Consider the following 22265-nt stretch of genomic DNA (forward strand, 5'->3'; position numbering starts at 1 on the left):
ACTGCCTTGTTACTCTGCCTGTTATGATGTTATTTGGATTTCATCTCTCTGCTTATTGCTTTATTTATTTTGGTAATGGCACTATTGTAAGAAACACTAAAATGAGCCTTGAATGTAAGCCTCCATGTGAAATATACTTATATACTTATTTGTTAAAAAATAGTACCATATTCTTAATGTTTTTAGAAATCATACATGTACAGAACCCACAGATGAGCACTTTTATGATCCAACACATAGACAGTCTACTGTCAATTTTTTCTCAGTTCACCAGCTGCAATTTGTCCCCACTCAAGTTTCTAGTCTTTCCCGTCTGTGTAGAATTGCAGCATTAAAATTGAAGAATATCTTGATGGTCTTCTTACACACCATGAAGGATTTTTTTCTGATTGCTTCAGATTGACCCAGTTAAAGCAGTGAATTTTTAAATGCGGGGATATCGCTTCACAATGCACAGACTGCTGTGGTGCCAAGGGGAAAAGCGTTTGGCCAAAAAACATTAATACAAAAAAAAAAAAAAAAGAAAAAAATCCATTGCCTCTAGGCAAATATTATTTTTAAATATTATTTTTCCACAGAAATGCTAAACACATCCTCTGGGTTCAGGATAAGGTTTTTTTTCTTCTTTTTTTTTTTACTGCAAAGACACCATACATACAATCAGTGAAGACAGTGACTACTACATGACTGAAGATGTTATTGTGTATATCGTTTATTTTATAGCAGAGTGGTCATACTGGAAAAGCAAGCCACTCCACAGATGCTTTGATGTTGTTTTTCCTATTCTTCACAAAATTACATGTAGCAATACATACAGGTAGCAAAATATGCAGTACATATGTCTCAGCCATGTACACAAATTCCCTAGAGGATAAACAAGCAATGAAAATTATTTGTTAAATACTTACTCATTGTAAATCTAGTGTGCTTTGTGTGAATATGTAATGTGAATACAGTATGCTCTTCAGGGTCTTTTCTGGAGTGGCTGGGGGTGGGCCCTGAAATCTGTTTGGCCCTTTTATAATTGGCTATTTGTCCAGTCAGTATGAACTGTTTGACAAGTAAACTGAATTTAGGTGCAATTCATTCTTAAACATGAAAAGCAGTAATGTGCCAGAGTAGTGTTTAGCCTGACCAAGTTTACATGCAAATCACTTCACATAAGTGCTAGTTTATTCACACAGGCTTATTTATTTAAATATTGTTGGCACTTTAATTTGGTTGGCACTTTATTCTTGCAATTGTATGTTCACTTTTGGAGAAACAATTTCACATCATTAAAATATGAAAGCTTTATTTTGCATCACTTTATTTTACATATGTGTTGTGATTTGTAAGTCTATTTGTCTTTTAAACTAAACTATAAATAGGAATGTAAGATAATGCAATGTTAGTGATTAAAGTAGGTATGAGAAATAGCAACAAACATGGTAAACTGAAGCTTACGCAAGTGCTTGTACTTCATGCCACCCCCTTTAAGTCAGTGCCTCATGTGGGTGACCCCAGTGAAAAAAAAAATTGTGTCAAGACATGCCACTGATGCTCTTTTGAGAGTCTAATTTGATTCGGTGTTTAAACAATGTTTTACAATATTTGAAATTATTTTGAAAAGCAGGTTGTTTAGTCAAGCTAGTTGGCAGGTGATCATTACATTTCTTCAGCTTTGAATTTTTGCTTTCAGTAGCCCCACATAAACATGCAGAGGTAAAACTTGGATAAATAAGCTTTTACAGCGTAATACATAAAAATATAAATGACCAGATTTATTATTATTATTATTATTATTATTAATGTTTTTTTTGGATAACAAACATATTGTGTTTGTTCGAATTTGGGGGGCCCCTTGACAACAAATCCCGGGTGGCCTTTTGTTGTTAGTCCGCCTCTGGCAATATCTAAAACCAACGTGACCTTTTTCTCCTTTGGTTGGCTCTTTCACATGTTCCTTTTGTTGTTTTTAAAATAAAAACGAAAACAACAATTGATTAGGAAAATATATGTTTTATCTAATTAAAACTGCATTACACAGATGACGTTGCACCACGGGGAACTTAGGGGCGGAGCATCCGCTTAGGGGCGGAGCATCCGCAAGCCGGATCCTTTCAAAAGTAACACCACAGCTGATCCTTGGCGCCCATAATGGAAGCGGTAATCTGATAGGAGTTTGTTCCCAGTGAAGGAGAGCCAGCCGAGGTGTCGTGTCGACACTACACCGGCAGAGATCCTTCCGTTCCCTCTGAACATCTCATGAAATAGTTTCGTAGCCACAGTGAACTTTAATTTAGGCAATGAGAAACACTTTCGGCAGAGGAGCAGTGCGCGGGGTCAGCGTCTGAAACACCTGGGCTCAGTCTAATTACAGGAAGCGCGGTGGTCTCTGTGCAGTCATGGTGGGATTTTTGGCGCTGTGGATGGGAACTCTGCTCCAAGTTTGTCTTGCAACATTTTACACCAACGACTGGGCCATAAAAATAAGAGGGAACCGGGAGTCTGTCGACAGGATAGCAGAGAAATATGGATTTACGAATATGGGTCAGGTAAGTGTCATGCAACGTACTGTATTTACTGTTTTAGAAAGCCCCGACAAGAGCACACCGAGCATTTGCAGCCGTTATTTCCTCTCAGTTGTCGACTTTGTACTTTTTAATCTCCCTTTAAAGTTTGTAACTTGTCAGTCACTGTCTGTAGGCCTGTAGGGAGTCTGGGGCCTGTCAGTTAAGCTGCAGCTGCAGCTTCAGACCATTGAAAGGCATTGAATTGCTGCAAAATGACCCAAACAAATTACACAAAATCCAGTATACAGTATGTTTATTCTTCCAAAATATTGTCTCACATCTTTAAAAACTGTCTCACCATTGATACTGATATAGATTTAATCAGAATAATCAGCAGGCTGAGGGACTGTATTTTATTTATCAGAGTAGGGCTTTGGCCTGTTTTTTTTTTTTTTAAGTGTTTTTTTTTAAATAGGTATGTATCATGACCCTCTCTTGAACTACAAATATTTTTCCTTGAGCCTCCCTGAGTGACTGGGGGAAAACGTATGTCTCTCCTTACACCACGAATAACCATATTTCACAGTTTCTGGTCGTGGTAAATGGCGCGATTTTGGAGATTTTTAAAGTCAATGTGCTTTTCAAATCCACTTGCTGGTTTTGGAGGTTCTGAGGGTATTTTAAATCAATGAAAATCATTTGAAGTTGAAGTAAACCAAACAAACATAACTCCCTTTCCAATGTTTAAAAAAAACAATTTGAATTGCCTGCTTTGCACCATCCTCTCCAATCTCATAAATAACGAACAGTACCTTATAGTGTCGCATTCTGCTAATCACCAAACTCCCAAATCTTCAGTGTCACATAAGACAATATTATAGCAAGTTTCCAACATTATTAGGACCAGAAATTGTTTAATATTTGAAATTAAGTGCATAAATTGTGATTGCAGTTCACTGTTTGTCACTGACAGAAACTAGAATAATGTGTAATTTTTGCACAAGATTCAAGAAAATCTTGAGTAGTAGTAGACAGTTGAAAGTCACTTTTATAGCTGCTGTAGATTGTTCCTCAAAATGATTAAAAAAAGGTAATTATTCCAATTGGTTTCTACTTTGGAGGAGAACTTTTTGTATCAGAAGTCAGCAGCTGCTCACAAGCCTGCTGGAGTGATAGCCACTGTGAGAAGGATACCAAGCTGCCTAAAAAAAATCCCATTTTGTTCTATCACCTCTTGCTTTTATTTCATTATTCTGCCCCTGACCATATAATATTAATTATCCGAACAGTTAAACCTTGAAGAACCAAGATCCAGGACTTTATTGCTGTTTCAATCATGGTTGCAAAGAATTTGTCAGAACTCATTCGCACAAAATAAAAAGACAGAAATCAATCAGACCAGACATCTCAATACACCCACAGAAGGAACAAATAAAAACAAAATCAATAAATAATAAAGTGAATAAATAAAATAGAGTGAGGGAGAGAGGCTAGGTCCATAAAATTCAACACATGTACACCCATGGGGATTGGTGCAGTAATGAAAGTTGCAGGTCTTGGGTCCATGTTTCACTGCGGGTGATATGAACCAGGAAGACCCTTTGGTACTCAGCTTTATATTGCTGAGGTCAGATGTCAAAAGCTAATTTCACAACAGAACCATCAGGGAATAAATTAGGATCATAATTTATTCTTGTCACTCGTGCAAAGCTCACAGAGCCAATTGTGACACTTTCTATATTAAATATAAATTACTCAGAGCTCTTTTTCTTAAATATTGAAACAATCTGTTGACGTCATGGTGTTATACACACACACACACACACACGAGCAGCAGTGTGGCTGCAGTCTTGTGGCTCAGGTTGCCTGAAAAACTATCACAGGTGTAAGGTAGCTGCTTTAATGAAACGCACCAAAGGCAGCTTCATAATTTAACAGCTGTTTAGTACAGTGACGGAGCAGGGCGAGCAGCACGCCTCCACCTGAAAACAAATTCATTTAGAGCGTTTGATGTGTGTTTCACCAGATTGGAGACCTGAGGAGTCATTACAGTTTTCGCCACCACAAGACGGTGAAGAGGTCCACTGTGTCCAATGAAGAGGTGTCTGTTAGTGTTGCCAAGGAGACCAAGGTATAGTAATGGGATATGAGGAGGCTCTGCTGGATTATTAATCAGCAGCATGCTCCCTCCCTACCTTCAAACACAGAAGCACACACATGATCATGTGCTGGCCTGTTCTACACACACACTCACCCCCTCACATCATGGCCTCAAGATGACCAAAGTCATTAAAGGGCAGCTTTAGTGTTTCTCAACCTGGACCCTATTTTCCCATGTTTTTGTGACTAATGGAGACAACATTTTTTTTCAAAAAAAGGTCCTGTATTAAGTGAGCCGGCTTGTTTCAGCCACTAATGATTATTAGAAATTTCTCTCAACATAATGAAAAGGATCCATACAGAGATAGAACTTTTTGTTGAAGAGTAAGATCCTTTTTGTGTTAGCAGACAACAGTAAATTGTAATTTTTATTCTGTCTAAACTATTGTTGTAGGTATTTATTGTTTTTTTTATTGTCTGAGTTTGTTTTGCACTGTATGTTAAGCCATGTCTAAGCCGATGTTCTGTCATCACAGACAATGAAGTTTTCAAAATCTGAATCTGACACGGCCCAGAAATCGCTTTAGTCAAACCCACCAGACTCCATTTAAATCAACAGTTATTTTATCATCGTGACACACACAAATAAACCTTACAAAAACCAGGGATTCCCCGATCTGATCAATCAACGCATTTTTAAATTGATCACTCTGGTGACGTAAACGGAGAGAATGATTTGCGGCAGATGTTCATGTTTTATTGTAATGCTGCTACTCCAATGAGTGCAAGCTGATATTTTTCATGTTCATCTTAAGCTGCTACATCACTGTAAGTGGAATTAAAACTTTTGTTGTTCATTTTATTTGTTGTGATTGGGAATGTTAAAGTTAAGCTATAACACTAGTTTGACGTGGAACTGTGATTATATTATTTGTAGTTCTCTATACTTTTATTACAACGCTGCTCTAAGTGGATTTTAGAGCTACTTCTGAAGACACATTTTGTTTATAAACTTAGTTATTTTGTTGAAAAAGCAATTGACGCACTAAGTGAAATTGTGATAAGTCATATAAAATGTTAAGTTTGTTTACTTTGTTATTTTTGTAAAAATAAAATCCAAAACCTTAAAGAACTGTTTGGATACAGATTTTTTGTGTAGTGCTTTGCAGAGCTATTAAACTGTCAAGCATATACACTGGATTTATTTTAATGACTTAAAAGTACTTGAAGTGTGCATTGTGTGTGTTATCCAGGTAAATATAACTACTCGGTATTGGCAGACACTCTATCACTTGACTCAGATCTGAGAAAAAACAACTTGATCTGGGCATCAGGAACAAAAGCTGTCTTGGTTCATCTTTTCACTGTTCCAAAAATCACCAAATCTGGTTTGCTTAAATTAAGCTCAGATGTGAAAATATACTGGATCTTTACACGCTTAAATGTCTGCTTAATTTGGACGGAGTCTGGTTGGTTTTTTCAATTTCGGGGCCGTTTCTGGTTTATCCAAAAGGATCTTACTCTTTTATGAAAAGGTCTTTCTCTGTGGCAATCTTTCCATAATATTGTCAGACACATAGAATAAAAATCTGAGCCTGTCAGTGACAAAAACAAGCACTTTTTTTGGACACAAATTGACAGTGAACAAATGCCCTCAGTTGTTACGTTGCAGTCTGTTTTGCGGGCTGCTGATTGCAGCAGTCTCACTCAGCACTGGACCAGTTTCAAACACAAAAGCATGGGAAAATTGGATGCAGGTGTAGAAAAACCAAAGTTCCCCTTAACAAAGTGGATGCCTGTATCATAAACCGCCTTTATGTGCCTCTATTGGAAGAGTTGATATATAATATTCAGAACGATGTTTTTTAATCAGTTTATAATCAACTAAAAGCAAGAAATGTTGCATTTTTCATCACCTTAGAATGAGCATTTACTTTTTGTGTAGGCCACTGTAGCTCTCCTGCACGCTTGGCACAAAGGAAAAGTTTCAGTTTTGCAGACTCACCATGTATACCATCTTAGTTTAGCATGTTGGCATGCTAACATGTCCCAATAAACACTGAACTCAAAGTACATCTGTCACTCCCAGAATGTCTACAAAGATTTTTCTCAGTAAAAGAGAGTGAATATGATTTAAGATGTTTTTGTAATTATACTGTACCAAAATCTTAAAAAAGAGATTCAGAGGAGATGGGTTTCTGTTGTTGTGCTCAAAATGTGGAACAATGCTGATATGAATTCAAAAATGTGTATCTAATTTTTGGTTTTCAGAAGAATGGTTTACAACATTATTTTTGAAGGTTACAAGTCTCAACGATTTCTTTTTATTGTTGATGGAAATTGTTAAGTGTAGGACAGGCATATATAAGCGTTTGATTCTGAGTCTTTTCAGTCACTACTTAATACATAGACTGTTTGTTTATACAGTTTGTATTGTTTGTACTTATTGTACTATGTGTCAACACTGAATAAAACACTGCACACCTTTTGCAGGGTGATGGAAAAACCTGCCAAAGTAATAACAACCCACAAATGTATTACAAATCTGCAGTTTTTATTGTAATAATCCCACAATGGTAATACATTTCCCACAAACTAATAGGATTTGCTTCTACAAATGCAATATGAAATTTCCTGCAAAAGTTTTTATAACATTTGCAGGGATTTGTTACGTTTGTGGGAAGGTGAAAATCCTTAGCGTGCAAAATTATAATAACTTCCCACAAATGTAATATGAAAATGAAAAATAATCTTTGTGGTTATTGTTCTTTGTTTATTTACTTATACGCCTATGGGTTCGAGTCAGCTTATTATGGACAGAGCAAGTCAAAACGTGTCAAAGCAGAGCTCTGAGTAAGTTATAAATAACTTTCAGAAACATTGCAATAGCCATTACATTTGCAGGAAATTACATATTCAGTTTGTAGTAGGCAACTGCTATTACGTTTGTGGGATTATTACAGTAAAAACTACAGATTTGTATTATGTTTGTGGTTTATTCTGTTTTTGGGCTGTTTTAACCTTAGCAGGTGTTACAGGAATGTTGTTAATTGTGCAGGTATTTGGTCATAAACCAAAAACCAAGATAAAAAAATTAAGTGATCACCAAAGTCAATACAATTCACCCTGAGGGTGTCGACTAAATTTCACCACAGATTTCATGGCAATCCATCCAATAGTCACTGAGATATTTCAGTCCCAAGTGGTTGACTCACGATCCAACTGAGACTGAGCCATGCAGCTACAAACGTCTACATCTGTTCAAATACCCAGTGTGCTCCTGTTTTAAGGTGGAATGGCTACAACAGCAGGTGGTCCAAAGAAGAGTAAAGAGGTACTCCAGAGCCAGTCACATCTACTCCAAACACCCTCCCACTGCTCATCCTCAGTCCAACTGCACCCTGCACTATGAAGACTCAATATGGAACAGCCTGTGGTACATGGTGAGTCAGATTTTTAAAGTCTGAAACACATACACACATAAAGCCAGACAGACAGATCCTAGAATAGACCCTGATTTATTCTTTACTCCCAGGGGCTAAATTGAATGTCCCACTATTTGCTCCACAGCACTGCAGCGATGAGTCCAAAGGCTGCCGGTCTCTCATGAACATTGCGGGGGCCTGGAGGAGAGGGTATACTGGGAAGGGTGTGGTGGTGTCTGTCCTAGATGATGGCATTGAGAGAGAGCATCCGGATCTGAAGCCAAATTATGTAAGTGCCCTGGGATGGGACGCTGTTCTCGGGAAGGGGACATTAATCATAAGCAATTTGGCAGAGCTCTTAGTGTAAGAGCGCAGAGCTGAGACAGATATTGCAGGCAGAGCTTTTGGGCCAGAGGTTCGGAAAGGCCGGCCAAGAGTATTGGAATGGACATTAACCGTCTGATCCACTTAACTGTCCGGTGGACTGGTGAATAATGCCCTTTGTGATTTGTCTGATGAAACAGAGATAGATAGCCGCCGGTGTCTCGTAATGTGCTGCTGCTTACTATCCATCTGATTCAGGATCCTCTCGCCAGTTATGATGTGAACGGACAAGACGAAGATCCCTCTCCGGATTATTCCAACAATGCTTCCAACTAGTGAGTACTTCTTATTCCTGGGTTTCTCTTTAGCACCTGTTTTCTTGCAGTTTTCCTTTCCCCGTCGTGATTCTAACTTTAATGAATGCACACTTTTCTTTCCATTTTTCACTAATTACATGCATATATGGATATGCAAATCCCCCAGTCTGAATTCTGTCCTCTCACTGGTTTGATGTAACGGAAATAGCCCGTCTTCTCCTCATGCATATGCATCTAACCTCATGTTCTGATGTTCTCCTCCTTTCTCTGAAGCCATGGGACACAGTGTGCAGGGATGGTTGCCGCAGCTGCAAATAACTCTCAATGCACGGTTGGAGTCTCTTTCCACGCACGGATAGGCGGTGAGTCCAAGTGACAGCATGAAACCGTAATGCAGAAGGACTTTTGGAGGTCAAAGTTTTGTGTGTAATGGATTCAACCATTATCTTTCCCCTGTAGGCATCCGCATGCTGGATGGAGATGTGACTGACATTGTGGAGGCCCAATCACTGAGTTTTAGATCACAGTATATTGATATCTACTTGGCTAGCTGGGGGCCAGAAGATGACGGGGCCACTTTGGAGGGACCGGGGCCTCTGACTCGTCTTGCTTTGCAGAAAGGCATCAAAACAGTGAGAGAAAGAGAGTTCTTCTGGCTGCATGTGCTTGTGTTTGTTTATATCTGTATCCTACCTGCGGCTGTATATTTACTTCAAGGGCGAATCTTCTCCTTATCGATGTGTAAATATCATTAATAAATTAATCACCTCTGTCTCCTCCCCCAATTAATCTCAGGGCCGACACGGGAGAGGCTCTGTTTTTGTCTGGGCATCAGGGAACGGAGGGCGAAGAGGTGACCACTGCTCCTGTGACGGCTACAGCAGCAGTATCTACACTGTCTCTATCAGCAGCAGCGCTCGCCATGGAAGCCGTCCAGATTACCTGGAGCAGTGCTCCTCCACACTGGCGACAGCTTACACTGGTGGGGAGACAGAGAAGATGGTGAGTAGAGGCTGTGAGGAGAATACCAAACATTATTAGTGTTTTCAGTACACACAAGATATACGCAGGTCGTGATGTGCTCAGCTGAGTCTGTATGTGCAATGGAAGCACTTCAGTGCTGAATTTTGTGTTTTGTGGTATTCAGTGAAAACTTTATCTTAATCACAGTGTCTACGTCTGTGGATCTATGATCCACAAAACGAAACTCTCAATTACTAGTTTCAAGCACACGCTGAACTAATGTTGCAGCCATATACCAGTTTTACGGTATACTATGGTATAAAAGTTGATGATTATCAAACATTATAACATCTGCTTATTTACAATATTGGGGCAAAAAATCAACTGGAAAGAAAGTCTCAAAAGGGACACTCTTTATACATAGTTCCATTAAAAAAAACCACCATCCATCCATCCATCCATTTTCTTCCGCTTATCTGGGGCTGGGTTGCGGGGACAAAAACCAGAGCAGAGCATTCCAGACGTCCCTCTCTCCAGCAACACTTTCCAGATCCTCCTGGGTGACCCTGAGGCGTTCCCAGGCCAGACAAGTAATGTAATCCCTCCAGCGTGTTCTGGGTCTGCCACGGGGCCTCCTACCAGTTGGAGGTGCCCGTAACACCTCTAAAGGGAGTGGTCCGTGAGGCATCCTGATCAGATGACCGAACCTCAATTTGCCCCTTCCAACACGAAGGAGCAGCGGCCCTATTCCAAGCATCTTTGGATGTCCGAGCCCACCATATCTTTAAGGCTGAGCCCAGCCACCCTGCTGTGGAAACTCATTTCAGTCGCTTGTATCCGCAATCTCATTCTTTGGGTCACTACCCAGAGCTCATAGCCATAGGTGAGGGTTGGAATGTAGATGGATTGATAAATTGAGAGCTTTGCCTTTTGGCTGAGCTCGTTCTTCACCACAACGGTTCGATGGAGAGCCCGCATCACTGCAGACGCTGCGCCAAACCGCCTGTCCATCTCATGCTCCACTCTACCCTCACTGGTGAACAAGACCCGGAGATACCTGAACTCCTTTGCTTGGGGCAGCATCTCCCTCCCCACCCAGAGAGGACAGTCCTTTGTTTTCTGGCAGAGGACCATGGCCTCAGATTTGGAGGTGCTGACTCTTATCCCGACCGCTTCACACTCGGCTGCAAACTGCCCCAGTGCATGCTGGAGGTCACAGTGTGATGAAGCCAACAGAACCACATCATCCGCAAAAAGCAGAGATGCAATTCTGAGGTCCCCAAACCGGACCGCTTCCTCCTCTCGGCTGCGCTTTGAGATCCTGTCCATGATTTTAACAAACAGGATCGGAGACGAGGGGCAACCCTGGTGGAAGCCAACACTAAATGGGAGCGGGTTTGACGTTACGCAGAGTATGCAGACACAGCTCTCACTTTGGTCATACAGGATGGCTTCCGGGAGCCTCCCCCCGCCACCTGATCCAACTCACCGCTAGGTGGTGATCAGTTGACAGCTCTGCTCTTTTCTTCACCCGAGTGTACAAGACATTTGGCCGCAGGTTTGATGATACGACCTCAAAGTCGATCATTAATCTTTGGTTGGCTTCATGTTGCTCATTTGTGCTGAGCCTGGCCGGCATTATGACCAAAGGCAGGGCCACCAGACACACACCTTTGAGTCCCGCCCTTTGACAACTTTGCCTTGGGAGACCCTACCAGGATCTAATGCCCCCGACAACACAGCTTCCAGGATCACAGGGACAACCAAACCCCTCCACCGCGTTAAGGTAGCGTTTTTTGGGGGGTGGTTTCAACTCTTAATTATCAAATATTTGTTCAAACAAAATAACTCTTCGTTTTCATTGCATTCAGGGTCATTCTGAGTGAGTTTAATAATAATTCTGTAATACCTGTGATACCGTGAATCCATGATATTTTCTGAGACGGTTATCATGCTGGGAAAATCTCATACTGTTTCAACCCTGCTCTGCACATCGTATTTTTTTTCTGTAATCAATCCACTAAAAAAATTGTAAAATCAAATTTTTGATAAATAATTAATTAAATGCCTCTCATCATTGTCACTCAGATCAGAGTAATGGAACCAACAACATGCATATTTTGTTTTGGGCCATGATGCTAAGTCCTGTGGATCCACTTTCCACAACATGGGGAAGTGCAAATTCAACCAAAGCTGGCAAATTGGCATACAATGCAAACTCAGCATGATGGGAATCAAGACAATAATAATATCAACAAGAAAATCCATCAACAAATGCCATTTCTGTTCTACCCATTTATAATTCCATGAATGGTTTAATGTCAGTCAAGATTAACTGGGAACACTTTGGTTTCTCATTTTTGAATAGTTTCAAATTAATTTTTGAGGCGTTTCTTGGGAAGAACTATATAATTTAGCACTAATTATAAGGAGTTAAACAGACAGTGTTCAACTGTTAAACATCCAATTAATAACTCCAGTTAACTGGGAGCTTAGCAGGTAGGCTGAACAGGCAAGCAGACAATTCAACATTTATGAAGAATAATGTTACAATTAATAAACTGCTATTATTATTTGCTTGGGTTTAAATGGATCTTAAAGGGCATGAAATATTAAATATATAAATCTATCACACATCACACAGTTAAATCCAAATACAGAAATATATTGAACTTAGAATAAAAAATAAAAGTACTGTGGGACCGTTTGTTTAAGAACAGATGGAGCTATTATTCACATACATTTGTTAAAGCTCCTTTTGGATTTCCTGTAAAGCTGAATGGAAATTACAGAATAAATGTGACAATATCATTGTCATTACCTTCATGTCCCAGAGGCTTGAACGCTGGAGTATTTCTGATATATTTACAATGAGGAAACTGACTTTTAAATCATTTTTGATGATGACATTTGTAACTCTGGTGAACTTTAAAGGATGTTTGTAGTTAGATTGTTACAATCCAGCTGCTCAAAGCCGCTTAAAGTCACAAAATACACATTTTTCTGCAGAGCGGTGTTTGGGGCGAACAAGCAACAACTTCTGCAGTTGAGTGTGATAGTCTGAGACACCTGTCAATCAAGCAAATATGCCCCAGACATAATCTCTTTGAACTTTATTTTTGGAAGAACAATAACTTTGAAAATTCAAAAGACACAGGAAGAAATCATATTAAATTTAAAATATTTACAGAGTTATATGATCTATAAACATGGCCTTTTCCCATTGACATCAGTGCTGTATTTTTGGAGCCTTTATTACATGTGCGCAAAGAGCCATAAGAGGGGGGCTCAATTGTAAGGCACCACAGCAGTTGCAGCTTCTTCAGTTATACAGTCAGAACATTTAGATAGTCAGAAGGCCCACAGTAACATGTCAGCATAGCCAATATGGCCCAATGACAAGTTTCTTAAAGTTGGAATAGATATCCTCCTATGGAATACATAATTACCGATGGAAACAGTTTTTTTTTTGGCCTGATGATTGGCAGTAATCATTGTGTTTTGCATGGTGACTCATCAGGGAAGAAAGGCTGTGATTAATTATGCAGTATGTAATTATATGTATACTAGGTGCAAGGCTTCTGGAAAACATATCAATAACACAGTAACACATGCAGACTGACTCCACATATTTATTTGAGTAGACAATGTTTTCTTTTTTTTTTTCAAACCATATTTTTGTCAGGTAAAAAACATTGTAATGTTCTCTATCTAAATAAATTTGGAGTCAGAGGGCAAGGAAGATGGCAGATCCTTCTCTCACTCCATGTAATTTGCAGGGGTCATGGGTAAACAGAGTGGGGTGGCTCATTAGAGTAAATTGGGTGAATACTGAGAGCTGCTCCTCTGGCCTCGGGCTTACTGAGGGGTTTTCCACTTGTGTTTTCTATCTGCAGAATCTCTTTATTAGCACACCTGACAATATGCCAACACCAAGGGCTGAACAACATATTGTTTTTCACTGTCATTGCAAACTCAACTTTTACAATAAACAAATTGAAAAGGAATGAGATATTGCACTCAGAAACTTTTAGTAGTTGAAAGAGTTTCACGTCTTTTTTTTGGTACTTTGAGCACCATAAGCCGAGTGCAATTTAGTTCCATTACACGAGAGAGGAGGCAGACATCTCTACTGCTGATATCTCCAACTCACACCAAAACAAGCTAGACTGATAAACAGCACTACAGGTGGCAGCAAAAATATGTATATTTGATTTAGGGATGAACTATCCCTTTTAAACACCTTTAATACCAAATGCCAGAATCATTTGGGCTTTTTGGGACATATCAGATGTGTGCAGTGTTCGACTGAAGTTTAGTGTAATATAGGATAATAAAAATGTAATTGAAGAAAGAAGGCCAATGGCATTCTGACAGATAATGATTGTGGAAAAAGGAATCAAAAATAAGATCAAGGAAAATGAAGATAAAGTGTTTTTAAAACAAAGAAAATGTAGTACTAGTTAAAGTATTTACAATAACATATAGTGGAATATATGGTGAGACTGTTTACGGACAAGATAATCAAACAGTAGGAAGTACTTCATAAAATTGATGCAAAATTCCTATATATTCAGTATTGCCATTGATTTCCCACGATGATCTAATTCATATGAAGTGTATGATAAAGTATTTGATGGTAGCGAATGTTATCACAAGGTGGATATATCAAATCTCTCAACCCAAATGCAAATCTACTTCATTAAGGCTATTGTACAAAGACGAAAAGCACAGTTCTTTGTAATAGCAGGTGAATACTGTTAAATATTGAAAGGCTAAAAAGATCTGATGTCCCTGACAGGTAACGTTAGGTCCTCGGCAGAGCTGCAGCCAAGCTAATCCAGAGACCTCGCTCTCCTCCTCCATGGCTGCAGGCATCATCGCTCTTGCTTTAAATGCGAAGTAAGCAGCTCTCCCACACAGACAAAATCCATACATGCAGGTGCTGTTAATAGGTTTGGCTGGGTTATGAGAGTATGATGTTTTTTCTCTGTTTGACCTTTTTTTCAGCCCTTTACTAACCTGGAGGGATGTGCAGCACATTATTGTCCAAACATCAAAATCTCATCATCTTCTTGCCCCTGACTGGCACATTAATGGAGCTGGATACAAAGGTATTCCCACCAGACTTCTGCGGAAATTTCTAATTCCAAATAGTTTTCTCCCCCCGTATTTGCAAGTAGTTTGGAGAAAATGAATAATTACATGATGTCTTTTGAATGCAATCTTCTCAAAACTTATAATAAAGAAGATGAGCAAAGATAAGTTTAGCTTGATAAGCATATTTTGGTAAATGTTCTCTCAGCTCTTTTTAGGGAAACTATCAAACAGTGAGTGTACAAACTAATGAGATACTGTGAGCAGAACAGTAATAAACGCCTACAAAGTCCCAGGAGTACGTGATGTTTTTTTATGAGCAACAGCTCCTTTTATGCCCTGGCTAATGTGGTATATGTGTGTGTCTCTGTGTGTGTGTCTGTGTGTGTGTGTGTGTGTCTGTCAGTGAGCCACCTGTATGGCTTTGGCCTGCTGGATGCTGAGAGCATGGTGAAGGAGGCCGAGCGTTGGAAACAAGTCCCCTCACAGCATGAGTGTGTGGAGGAGGCTCCCATCCAGCTGAGCAGGTATCACGCCAACTGCACTGCGAGACATCTCTGCTTTGAGTCAGGGCTTCCCTTGATTCCTCCCTTTTTATCACGCTTTATCTATTTCTGTCTCACTTCTCACATGGCTTTCTCTCACACTGATGCTTGCACACTTTAATTTTCTTTCCTTGTGACTGTGCTTCTTGTTTTCTGCCGCCTCTCTCATCTTTGCCTCTCACTATGTGTCTTTATTCTTTTTCTGTCCTGCGTTTCATGACAGAACTATTCATCCCGGGTCGCCACTGATGTCTGCATATGAGAGCACAGGCTGCTCCAGCAAGCCCCTGCAGCATGTTGTTTATGTGGAGCATGTCGTCGTCCGTGTAACCATCACTCACGGTCGCCGCGGCGACCTTTCCATTACGCTCACGTCACCTTCAGGCACTGTGTCGCAGCTGCTGGCTAACAGGTAACTAAGAGTGATGCTCAATCACCGACACAATGTGTGGAGGATATTACCGCCCTCCTCCTATAGCTCACCACAGGGTTTCTACATACAGTAATCTATGAGCAACATGTATGAGTAAAGCAGAGCGTATAACTATTTAAAGCACAGTGCGATATAACTCCACTGTATTAAATTCTTCAGTTTGGCACTTTGTACCATCAGGGGGAAAGCATTTTGATTTTTGGCAGCTCTTATCAGCCAGAGACCAGTTGCCCAAATCCAATTTTTCTACTACCTAGATACTACCTGGGGAAGTTTCTGGCAGTTTAATTTTTGGGCAACTTTCAACTTTTATGTATTTTCTTACTTTCGGCAAAGTGCAATGCAAAAAAATACAGCATATAGCAACAAGACAGACTCAAGTGTGGATAACTGATGATGATGCAAAGCACAGTTGGGGCAAAGTAAATACATACATTTTATGTACATTTACATTTCATGTATTTTATTCAGAGCTGCTCCTATCAATATTTTGTATTACCAATGGATGTTATAGCAGCACGAGCAGCAGTAGTAGTGGTGGTAGTAGTAGAATTAGCAGCAACAGCCCCAAATTGTAGGTAATAGTATCTACTGGTAGTAGTACTAGTAGCAGCAGTAGAATTATTAGGAGTAGTATTGGTAGTAGTATTCACAGCAACAGGGAATCATCAGCATCAGTAGGGTACTATTAGCAGCAGCAGTACTATTAGCAGCAGCGGTAGTATTGATACTTCTAGGAACAGTAGTAATAATAGTGGCACTATTAGCAGCAGTAGTAGCAGTGGTAGGCTACTATTATCAGCAGTGATATTATTATCATCAGTAGTAGTAGTGGTACTGTTATAATCAGCAGTAGTAGTAGTGGTACAATTAGCAGCAGCAGCAGCAGTAGTTGAATCAGTTGTTGTAGTATTAGCAACAGTTGTAGCGGTGATCAGCTATCATTAGCAGTAGTAGCAGTAGAAATAGTAGTATTAGCAACAGCAGCAGTGGTAGAATTAGTAGCAGTAGTATAATCAGTAGTAATAGTATTAGCAACAGTTGTAATAGTGGCTGTATAATCATGATTATGTAATGTTTTGTCTTAGGCCCCTCGACGACTCTGCCGAGGGATTTCAGAACTGGGAATTCATGACAACTCACAGCTGGGGGGAACCGGCAGCTGGGAGATGGACTTTGAAAATCCACGATACTTCCTCTGTGAAGAGAGACAACACTGAACTAGGTCTGCTCTTCCTCTTTGTAACATCACAGTATTATGAAACATACATTAAAGTTCAACTAGAGCGGCAGCTAAAATACAGCGCAGGCCTCCCGGGACAGCCTTCTTATCCTTCTCTCTTCCTGTTTCTCTGTTGTTACATAGGGATGCTGAACGAGTGGTCCCTGGTGATTTATGGCACCGCAGAGCATCCGTATCCTAGGCATCGTGAGCGAGTCCGATCGGCTGAGATGGCGATGGATAGTGATCTCACTGAAGAATACAGTGGTGAGTCATGTCCTCAGCTGGTATTAAGCTGCCCCCTGCTCTTGCTCAGACAGCAGCTAAATGCACTCTAATGCAGATTTACAGTTTCTGTCAGTTTAGGTAGTTTTTTATGTTAATCTGGAGCTAAATCAGCAATGTGGATAACTTCTCTGTTGTTGCCTTGGTGGTGGTGCAGTGACTTTGCGAGTGTTTGCCCTTCCAGGACCCTGCGACCCAGAATGCAGTGACGATGGTTGTGAGGGGCCCAGCCCGCAGCAGTGTGTCACGTGTTTACACTTTTTTCTCAAGTTCAAGAACAACACAAGGTTAGCATGATTACACAGTACAGTTTGCACACCCAGAATGCAGTTCACAGTATGTTATGAAACTGTTGTCGCAGAGCATGTGGATCACACATACTGCAAAATAACGAGCTATTATTTAGTCTGCATTTGTGCCACAACCTCAACAGAAAATGTGACCACATCATGATGGTAAAAAATGGACACGGACTGTCATTTTCTCCACTCCCGCTCATTTAGAGAGTTACACCTCTTGTCCTCTATGTGCTTTGGTCTGTGTCGGTCCAATAGGATGTGTGTATCAGAGTGTCCCAGGGGATTTTGGGGCGACCGCCGGCGTTGTAAAAGGTGCTTCTCCTCCTGCGAGAGCTGCAGCGGGAGTCGCAGTGACCAGTGCACTTCCTGTATACATGGTCATCACCTGACTGAAGGGACCAGTACCTGCACGGCCTCCTGTGGGGATAACTACTACCTCGACCATGGTTGTATTTCTGGCATTAAAACCTGCTTTTATGAATTATGTTTTGTCACATTTTATAATTATACCTAACAATACAGAAAAAGTCTCCTCTTGTGAACCATGAAAGGAGCCACTGCTTATAGAGCAGCTGCACATGAGCCTGCTAATGAATAGTCAGTTGATGTAACTGCAGTTGAGGGCTGTGTGAGTAAGATTGATTAATCGCTTGGATGTGTATTCCATGTGTATTGTTTGATTTCCCCACAGATGCAAATATGTGCAGAAAGTGCAGCGAAAACTGCTTGAAGTGCACCTCCTACAGCATCTGCACAGAATGCAAACCAGACACAAGGTGAGACAAATTCTCAGTTGATGCTTGAATTAACTGCACAGTAAACACTGCTCCTTCTCTTCCAGCCACTTAGAATACTGATTCTCCCCATGCATACACACCCTCTGCAGCATCATAACCATTTTTTAAAAAAAAAACTACAATATTTTTGACTGAAAAGAAAACGTTCCCTTTCTACACACTGCTCAAAAAGAAAAATGCATCATGATTTCCACTTTGCAGGATCACCCAAAGAAAACAAAACCTCCCTGTCAAATTCACCATATTGTTGAGTTAGAAGTTTCCGGAATACTGTGTTCACTGACTCAGTTCACCAAGTACATGTGGTGGTGTGCTGTGGGTTGGAAAACTGAGTCTACAGTCTAAAAGGCAATGAGTCATCTTCACAGTGTCACATGATTGGTTGTGTGTGTCACGGTGCCACATGCTCTCTCCGCCCTCTCCAGTCTGCAGGGGAATCGGTGCCAGCGGAGCTGCGCGGCAGGATCGTACCTCGACAAACAGGAAGGCACATGCAAGCTCTGTCACAAGGCCTGCGCTACCTGTGCAGGTGAGAGCACAGGTCAAAGGTCATGAAAATATAGAATTCAAATACATGACATAGGACTGTTTGCAGACCTCCTTTGTGCCTTTTGTTCATTTAAGAACATATTTGTTTCTGCTACCTGCGACATCAGGTGCAGGTGCTGCGGCATGCACCCGTTGTGCAGAGGGCCACTTGATGGAAGAGTGGAGGTGTGTGTCCTCCTGCAGTGCTGGCTTCTATGCCACCGAGCCAAATCCAGAGATAGCTGATGGGCACAGGATATGTAGGAGGTGAGCTCACTGGTGTGTGTTCAGGTGTGGGTGGTTTGTTTATCTGCTGATGGCAGGCCTTATTCTGGTGGTTGGCTTCTGTGTGTGTGTATGTTTGGAGTTGTGTGCTTGTGTTAGATGTAGGTTTTTCCCCACTGTGTGCGTGTGTTTTTTGTGGTCAGTACGTGTGTGTTTGTGTGCGCATATGTGCGCATGTGTTCAGTCTCTGTGCGCTCCTCCTCAGGTGTGACGCCAGCTGTCTCACCTGTGTGGGGCCGAGCCGGGGGAACTGTAGCAGCTGTTCCAGCGGTCACAGCCTGCAGCAGGGAGCGTGCGTTGTTAACACTGTGTGCACAGACGGTCAGTCAACCATCTTGTTCCCTGATTACGTGTTGGCTCACTGCGGCTAGATAAATATAAAGCGACTTTAACATGTTCAGTTCTCCAACTTGAAATTTTCAAATACAATTATTTGTTCTAACTGCATTAATATGATACACACACAACAGCTGCCAATGTTTGATGCAAGTATAAAGGCTGCTGTATGGACACATTACAGTACTGTGCAAAAGTTTTAGGCCACCTTAAACTTTGTTATATTAGCAAGGTCATAATGATCATGCATATTTTTTTTAGTTGTCAGTAGTCTCCTAACTAAAATACAACCAGAACATACAGATAATATGTATACAGTATTAAAAAAAAAATTCAAAATAAAACAACTTAAACAGGCTTAAGTTGTCAGTATTTAGTGTGACCTCCCTTTCCACTCAACATGTCTTGAACTCTCCTGGGCAGACAATTTGATATTTACAATACTGATCTTCTGGTGAGTTTACACCATTATATTCAAGACACTTTTGTTATGGTTGTACAATTCCATGTTTCACACTAAATATTGACTTCAGTCCCAAGAAGCCATTTTGTTCTGACTTTTTTGTTTTTTTTAATGCATTGTACATGTTCTGTATATTCTCCCTATCTTAATAAAGAGACTGAGAAACAACTATACATATATGCTCATCACAAGGTTGCTAAAACAACAAATCTATGGTGGCCTAAGACTTTTATGCAGTACTGTATATCTAGGTCTGCCTATATTTACAATGTGATTTTATCATTAGCCAGCCATGTTTATTTGATATAAAGATGTGTAGAGTGGCTGTATATAGCTATATATAACGTGTAGCTGTTCTGTATATGTGGCTTGCAACCTTTAGTATCTATGCCTCAGGTGGTTATTCACTTCTGAGTCAGCGTCGTTCTCTTGCTGCATGTCTATCAGGAGAGTACCCGGACGGTAATGGAAAGTGCCACGCGTGTGATGCAACGTGTCTGAAGTGCACAGGGCCGCAAAGAGAAGACTGCATCAGCTGTGTTTCTTCACGGTGAGTTGGTCTTGACTTTTCAGATACAGGGTCAGAGGGGGAATTAATACATCCCACTGTTTCTCTGAAAAAGATTGTGCTTCACCATGATGTAGAGGAAGAAATGATACACAGATGGATTAGTATTAACAACAGTCAAAGCTGCCAGTAAGATGCTGACCATATCTATGTAAATGAAAATGAAATGTGAATGTTTTTTTTAAGGGATAGTTCACCCCAAAATCAAAAACAGACTTTTCCTCTTGCCTGTAGGGTTATTTATCAGTCTGGATTGTTTTTGTTCGAGTTGCAGAGTGTTAAAGATATCGCCCGTAGAGATGTCTGCCTTCACTCCATTATTATGGAAGTAGATAGCATTTGGCGTCTGGCGCTCAAAGCATCCCCCCAAAAAAACGTCATCTTTCCAGAAATCATGACCCCGTTCCTGAAGATAATCCACAGACCCTGTTGTGGACAGTTTCATAAAGGAACTATTTTCTTTGTACTAAACTACCCTAGTCAGTTAAATGACAAATAATTGGCAAATTTTAGAAAAATCTTTCAGTTTCTGGCTTCAGCTTCTGAAGAGCAGTGGGAGTTTCTGCTTTTCTTTATCTCATATCATTGTGAACTGAATATCTTTTACATTTTGGACCTTTGGTTCAACAAAAGGAGACATTTGCAGACATCGGCATTGGCACCTGGAAGTTTCGTTCAGTGTTTTTCACTGTTTATGGATATTTCATAGACTAAATGATTAATAGATGAATTAAAAAAAAAAGAACCTGCAACTTTATTTATTTGACTGGATTGGAAAAGGATATAAAATGTGCCATTAACCACTTTTACATAATTTGTCATAAAAAATGAAACAATGGACAGTGTATGACAAAAAAAACCCTGTAATTTACTATATACCATGTTGGGGATAGGTTCATGCTACTGGCATTACTCATCAGCAGATAAATTGGTTATCAGAAATTTGAACCTCAAATTATAAACATCAGTGTCTAAAAATCCCTCACTGCCTCCCAGTTTAACCAACCATCCCAGCCCTTCCTCTGCTCTCCCTGTGTCAACACACTCAGCTTCATCTGTGTATCGCTGCCATATGTTACATGCTGGGATCTAAATTAGTTCAGCTCATTTGCATAGACATAATTCATATCTGTTGATTTTGTGGGGTTGCTGCTGAAAAAGTGGGTTGTTGTTGTTGTCGTTGGCTGCAGGGCTCTGGATGAGGGCCGCTGTGTGGCAGAGTGTGCCAAGGGCAAGTACCAGTCAGGTGGCCAGTGCCACCTGTGTGACCACACCTGTGCTACCTGTGTGGATGCAGGGTCTGCCAGCTGTACCAGCTGTGACACTGGTGAGGACTGAACAAGTAAATCATGCTGAATGTTAGGCGTGTGCGTGCGTGCGTGCGTGTGTGTCTGAGATAGAGAGAGAGAGAGAGAGAGAGACATACAAATGACATCAGCACAACTGAATCATTAACAATTAATTTATCAGTGTTCTTTTGTGTGTCCTAATTCCACATACTGTTGATCTTGTTTATCCACTACTATTGCTATACAAATTTCCTCTTTTACTCAACGTCTCCCATTTCTTTTTTTTTTTTTAAATGAAAGCCCTGTGATGTTTCTGCTGACAGAATCTCTTCAGTTGTTGACAAAAGGCATTTTTATTTTTTATATATTCGCTGCACCATGTTTTTGACAATGCAGGAGCTTGCACATAAATGAGCTGGGTATTTGCTCATTAAATGTGTGAATACAGTAGTTATAATGATCGCAAAGTTTCTTAAAAATGGACATAAACATAC

The 22265-nt window shown here is 40.4% G+C and overlaps 1 protein-coding gene across 1 annotated transcript in view; it reads left to right on the forward strand.

Annotated features, from left to right (window-relative positions):
- The first annotated feature begins 2199 nt into the window (after positions 1-2199).
- pcsk5a (proprotein convertase subtilisin/kexin type 5a) overlaps positions 2200-22265 on the forward strand; it is a 37305-nt gene continuing 17239 nt past the window's right edge. The window contains exons 1-23 of the mRNA XM_042509161.1: positions 2200-2537; positions 4522-4626; positions 7886-8038; positions 8166-8309; positions 8603-8679; positions 8935-9023; positions 9121-9293; positions 9457-9663; positions 10294-10299; positions 14426-14526; positions 14635-14738; positions 15128-15248; positions 15490-15678; positions 16788-16924; positions 17066-17188; positions 17391-17493; positions 17761-17951; positions 18197-18281; positions 18728-18831; positions 18959-19097; positions 19321-19436; positions 20362-20464; positions 21673-21809. Of these exons, the coding sequence (XP_042365095.1) occupies positions 2388-2537; positions 4522-4626; positions 7886-8038; positions 8166-8309; positions 8603-8679; positions 8935-9023; positions 9121-9293; positions 9457-9663; positions 10294-10299; positions 14426-14526; positions 14635-14738; positions 15128-15248; positions 15490-15678; positions 16788-16924; positions 17066-17188; positions 17391-17493; positions 17761-17951; positions 18197-18281; positions 18728-18831; positions 18959-19097; positions 19321-19436; positions 20362-20464; positions 21673-21809 (2857 nt within the window). The 5' untranslated portion in view covers positions 2200-2387. The remainder of the gene's footprint in view (positions 2538-4521; positions 4627-7885; positions 8039-8165; positions 8310-8602; positions 8680-8934; positions 9024-9120; positions 9294-9456; positions 9664-10293; positions 10300-14425; positions 14527-14634; positions 14739-15127; positions 15249-15489; positions 15679-16787; positions 16925-17065; positions 17189-17390; positions 17494-17760; positions 17952-18196; positions 18282-18727; positions 18832-18958; positions 19098-19320; positions 19437-20361; positions 20465-21672; positions 21810-22265) is intronic.

This window comes from Plectropomus leopardus, chromosome 20 (assembly GCF_008729295.1).
Source record: "Plectropomus leopardus isolate mb chromosome 20, YSFRI_Pleo_2.0, whole genome shotgun sequence".
NCBI classification, from domain to species: domain Eukaryota; kingdom Metazoa; phylum Chordata; class Actinopteri; order Perciformes; family Serranidae; genus Plectropomus; species Plectropomus leopardus.